This window comes from Saimiri boliviensis, chromosome 12 (assembly GCF_048565385.1).
Source record: "Saimiri boliviensis isolate mSaiBol1 chromosome 12, mSaiBol1.pri, whole genome shotgun sequence".
Classification (NCBI taxonomy): Eukaryota; Metazoa; Chordata; class Mammalia; order Primates; family Cebidae; genus Saimiri; species Saimiri boliviensis.
The window spans coordinates 113,921,460-113,926,752 of NC_133460.1; the positions used below are offsets into that span (position 1 = coordinate 113,921,460).

General features: G+C 56.1%; 1 protein-coding gene across 9 annotated transcripts in view; it reads right to left on the reverse strand.

The window, feature by feature from the left end:
* EBF3 (EBF transcription factor 3) overlaps positions 1–4,681 on the reverse strand; it is a 127,932-nt gene extending 123,251 nt beyond the window's left edge. For all 9 annotated transcript variants that reach the window (XM_039465299.2, XM_074383094.1, XM_039465297.2 and 6 more), the window contains exons 1-4: positions 4,055–4,681; positions 3,793–3,949; positions 3,352–3,415; positions 2,577–2,632 (exon numbers count right to left, since the gene is read on the reverse strand). In XM_039465299.2, coding sequence (XP_039321233.1) covers positions 2,577–2,632; positions 3,352–3,415; positions 3,793–3,949; positions 4,055–4,188 — 411 coding nt within the window. In that variant the 5' untranslated portion in view covers positions 4,189–4,681. The remainder of the gene's footprint in view (positions 1–2,576; positions 2,633–3,351; positions 3,416–3,792; positions 3,950–4,054) is intronic.
* Between the last annotated feature and the right edge of the window lie 612 nt (positions 4,682–5,293).

Below are 5,293 nucleotides of genomic sequence, written 5' to 3' on the forward strand. Positions count from 1 at the left end.
CGCCCCGCGGCTTCCCGCGTTCCAAACCCAAAAGCCCGCGGCGAGCAGGCCCTCTCGGACCGGCCGCCGTTCCGAGGCCCCGGGGCCGCCCTGGGTGGCGGGCAGCGACCTGGGTTCTACACGCTGCGGGCGGCCGGGGGGCCCGGGCTGGAGGCCCAGGCGCAGCAGCCGCACGTGGACCGGGACGTCGCCAGCGCCCCGCAGGAGTGCCGGGGCCCCCGGGCGCCCGAGCCCGCGCGGCCACGTGCTCCTCGCCGGATGATATTTGGAAAGAAAGTGCTAATGGCCAATCTGGTGTTTATTTTGAAACTGCTAACAATGATTTTTCTCGGGTAAAAAGGCAGTGTCTGCGCGCACGCTCTGGTGGGTTTTGAGCAGAGGCTCCGCCAGATGGTGTGAAGCCCTAGGTGCGCGCACGGCCGCGTTCAGCCAGGCTCCGCCGCCGAGAACCCAAGCTGGGGACCGGGAGCCGTGCGCGCCGCTGCCCGCCAGGGCTGGGCCTCCACCGTCGGCCTCTCGGAAAAAAAAAAAAAAAAGAAGAAGAAGGCTACTGGGGGAGGGGCGGGAGGCCGGGGCCCCGAGCTCCAAGTTCCCAGCATAAAATTCCACGGAAAGGGGAGGGTTATCCTCTCTCTGGTTCCCGCCCCCACCCATGGAAATTATCTAGAAATTCCTTCCAACCTCCCCGGGCACTTCTGACACTTTCCTCTACTTCCAGACGGACAAAGCCCTTTCTGGTGAAAGCCTGGAGCTGCCCTCCTGGGAAGAGGGAAGGGTCCCCACGAACCCGGCTCACCCAGCCTCCCGCCTGGACCTGGCTCAGAACCACAGAAGTGAAGGGTGTCACCGCAGGCCAACGAGCCGCCTGGGGCTGCAGGGCGCTTGGCCGCAGCGGGCACCAGCGCTTCTGAGAGAGTGGCTGGTCCTCCGATGGATCCCCGTATTTATATTTGATTTATTTTTTATTTTGTAGCACAAACAGAAATCCATAAACTGTCGGTTCAGCGCCATTGACTCTTTGATCAGTTACTGGGCTATTTCTTTCCTTTTTCCCCCCTCCATGCCCGTCACTGAAAGGAGATTAAATGCCTTTATTTTCAGCCCTGTTTATACTGCAAAGGTACAAGGCTAAATGAACAATAAAAATGTAGTTAAAACGAAGCCTCCTCCTCCTCTGTGCAACAACAGAGAAACTTAGCGCTGCCTACATAAACCTCTTAATTAGACTATAGCGATTTCCGAAAACATTTAGCCATTATATACAAAGGAAATAAAATCACCCTGTCAACCAGCAGCCCGAGTTCCATAGGCTTCTCTGAATGGAGTGAAATAATTACAGAAAGGCACATCGCCTCTGTCTTTGTCAGAAAGACCTTAGTTTACCTGTCAGATCTGTTTTACTCTGAGGAAACCACACTCGTTTACCGCTGCAGACATTAAAATCTAACACGCTTGCTACCTAGGTAAGGACAAACTTTTTAAAGGGGAAATAAAATCTGCAAACTAATTGCATGCAGAGAGTGGAAGGCATGTGTGCTGGGCTGCAGGAAACCCCAATGAGCTCTCCTTTACTTGGCTCACAATTCTTAAAGTTAGCATCGAAACCGAAGAAGCCACTTTCATTTCTAAGTGTGAAGTCCAGCTTAGAAGCATATTTTAAAACAATCGAGTTTATTGAATCTACAAACTGGACCTGTCCCCCTCCCCACAACACGCTATTTTAAGAAAATCGGGGGGGGGGGGAATCTTTAAAGCAACCAAATCAACAGCACCACACCACCCAGCACAAAACCAGCAGCCAGAGACTGCACAATGTCAAAAAGCAATGACGCACTTTTCTCCACTTAATCACATTACTGATAGCCAATAGTTATCATCGGAAAAGTTGACCAAGACAGGTTAAATAATTTAATAAGGAACTGCTTGTAATTATGTTATTTACAAGGTATGACAGAGGGTGGGAGAGGGGGCAGAGCAGTGGATGGGTTGGAGTGACCCCTGGAGCTTGGAGTTTGAATTATGGAGCTGGGGGGCTGCGAGGTGAAGATGGAGTAGAGGAGAACAAGGTGACTTTTCACCCCAACACATTTAACTTTTAAATCCAAATAAGCGTCTCCTGTTACTAGACCATCACACTGGAAAGGAGAAAAAACGAACTAATCAAGTCCGACTCGATGGGCTTAGGAGAGGAGTTAGCTGCCTTTGCTATAGAAAAAAAAAAAAAAAAAAAAAAAATCTAAGGAACTGATTCCTAGCAGAGAAGCATTTAAAAATAAACAAGAGGGGGACATCTTGAAAATTTTCTGTCAAATATTAATTACCGTAATTAATTAAAACAATATGATTCCAATCGCGAGACATTTAATAAAGCATATACGTCCTATTCTAATGACAACATCAACTATTTTACCAATCGCTTCATTCATTCCAATAAATACGGAATTCTCATTAGCATGTCAAGGAAGCTCAATGGAAAACAAATCCACGAGATCCATTTGTGAGCGCCCTTGCCTCTGAAGCCCAGAACCACCCAGGCCCAGCAGGGAAAACTCGTGCAGAGGCAAAAACTTTCTCACCTGTTTGGTCATTGAATCTATGAGGCGAACATACAGATCTTGCTCTGTCCTGACTCCTGCAAAAAACAGAGACAAATTCTCATCAGGATTTGAGCGCTGCACCTCGGGGAGGGCACACGGGGCGCAGGAAGTCTGTAACTCAGGACTGCCGCCACGGTGATGCAGCAAAACTTAGGCAATCCCTTTGAAAAGGAGAAAGAGAACCCCACCACTTCCAGCTCAATTTTTCTTTTCTTTTCTTAATTAAGAGCCTTAAGACTCTTAGGGTTTGCATTTCAATATGCAAGGAATTTGCCTGGTGGAGAGCAGGCCTGGTAGCTGTGCGTGGTGGGCCCAAGTGGTCGTTTATTTTTAGAAAAGAAACAGCACCAAATGGAAACTGAGAGGCTGAACTCTTTCTAATGTCTCTTGAGGATTTAAAAAAAAAAAAAAAAAAAAAACATGCACAGGAAGTAAGTTATGCTCCGTTTATGGTGCTACCCCCATCCCAATAATTAACATTAATTTGCAAAATTGAAAAAAGTCACTTAAAAGTGATGTTCTGCTGGAGCCCGTATCGATCTTTTTTTTACTTTCTACTTCAAGCCCCACCGGTTAATCATGTGAAGTGCCATCGACTTATTGATCGTTTATGTTTTGTTTTCCTTCTATGCCATGAGAAGATTTCGTGTTTACATCCATGTCATTTTAATCTCAAAATCTTTATGTCCTTTCACCAGCTCGGAAAAGGAGAGCCAGCCGCTGCAGGGGTGGCGAGCAGGCAGCAGGCACTTACCGTTGCTGTACAATAACTGGAGTTTATAGTGGATGCCGTTGTTGGTTTTCTCGTTGTTTGGCTCCTGAAAGTAACGATAAATAATTGCATTTAGTGCGATCCGTGTCAGGCGCGGCCACCGCGCTCGGTCCCCCTCCGAGACCGAGGCCCTCGGCCTCACACATGGCAGAATTCCTAGCTCGGAGCAGCGCGGTGATGTCACTTTCCTGCGGGAAGCCCAGCGTTCTCCTCGCCCCGAGTAAGTCCGAGGGCGCAGAGAAGTTGCCCAGCCCTCGGCGGTCCCGGGCGGCCGCACGTGGCGGCGGCGGCGGCGGCGGCGGCGGCGGGGTGGCCTGGCGGAGCCGTGCCTGCCGCCGAGGGGGCACTCGAACCCCCGCGCGCCGGCACCCCCTGCCTCCCACTTGTAAAAAGAGAGAGGGTGTGATGTGTGTGTGCACTTACTTTCTCTTTCTCCACAAAGTCCACAAAAGCGGTCCTTTCAATCTCCACCGGCTGCCCCTGCCTGTCGTAGAGCGCCAGCACGAAGTGGAAGAAATTGGATTTCCGGAGGTTGGAAGGCGGCTGCTTCTCGAAGTGCGCCCGCGCCAGCCCCACGCCGCTGCGGAAGGAAAGACACAGCGGCCCGGTGAGGAGCGCGGCGCCGGCCGGAGGAGGGGGCCGGGCCGGGCCGGGGCCGGGGCGCGCGGGGGCGGCCGGTACGTACCTCTGGGCGGCCGTGTTGGCGTCCACTACGCCTGCCGTGTGCATCCACGAGCGCACCGGGTTCATGCCGCTGCCCAGCGGCTCCTCCTTCATGGTCGTCCCCCCGCGCGGTATATTCTCCTGAATCCCAAACATGAAAACTGCTGGCGGCGGCCGCAGCTCCCGGCCGAAAGCGCTTCCTCGAGCAGCGGCGCTCGGGGCTCGGCGGCAGGCGGCTGCCCTGGCCGCCCTCGCCCTGCTCGGCGCCTGCGGTCCGGCCCGCCGCCGGCTTCAGCCCGTCCCGGGCAGGCGCGACATACACCAGCGGCCGGGCGCTCCGGACGGCCAGGGGCGCGGAGGCGGCTCCACCGGCGGCGGCGGCGTTTCGGAGGAGCAGGACGCGGCGGCCGCGGCGGCGTTGTTGTTGTTGTTGTTTGCAGGCGCGCTCAACGTGGTGTCATCCTAGCCAGGCGGCGTCCGCGGCTGCAGGACACTGCGGGATCGCCCGCTTCTGGCGCGGCCCGCCTGCTCCAAAGACAAATAAACGGGGCAGTGAGTGCTGCGGCGCAGTCCCGGGCGCAGGCGGGGCGCGGCGGGGCCTGGAGCGGCGCGCGCAGCGGACGGAGGCGCACAAAACTCAGCCCTCTCTCCCCGAGGAATGGACCCTTTCCCGGGAGCCAAAACTCGAAGCCCCCGGGAGCGGCGCTGTCAGAGGGTGACGTCGGGGGGCGGTGCCTGCGCCATATATGGGAGCGGCCGCCCCTCGCCGCGCCCCTCGCCGCCGCCGCCGCCGCGCTCGCCGACTGACTGCCTGACGGCGCCGCGAGCCGGCCCGAGCCCCGCGAGCCCCGCGAGCCCCGCCGCAGCCGAGCGCCACCGAGCGCCGCAGCCGCCCCCCGCCACGCACCGCGGCTCCTCGCGCCCAGCCGCGGCCAAGGAAGTTACCACTCGCCCAAATAAATCTCGAAAAGAAACAAACGCAGCCGCTGCTTGATTGCAGCTCGGCCCCTTCATACCTCCCTGCAAAACCTGCCACAGTCCAACACGAGGGGCGGGGCAGGGGGCTGTAAAATGCCGAGGCGCCCCAAGTTGCCCAGATGCATGCAATAAATGCAAGGGGCTGCGGCTCGTCCTGGGGCCGCCCAAAGGAGAAGTGGGAAGAGGCAGGGAGGGCGCCGGAGGGAGGAGCGGGCAACGGACTGGGAGGAGGGGTGCCCAGGGCTCCCCCGCCGAGGCTGGCCGCGCAGCTCAGCCTGATTTC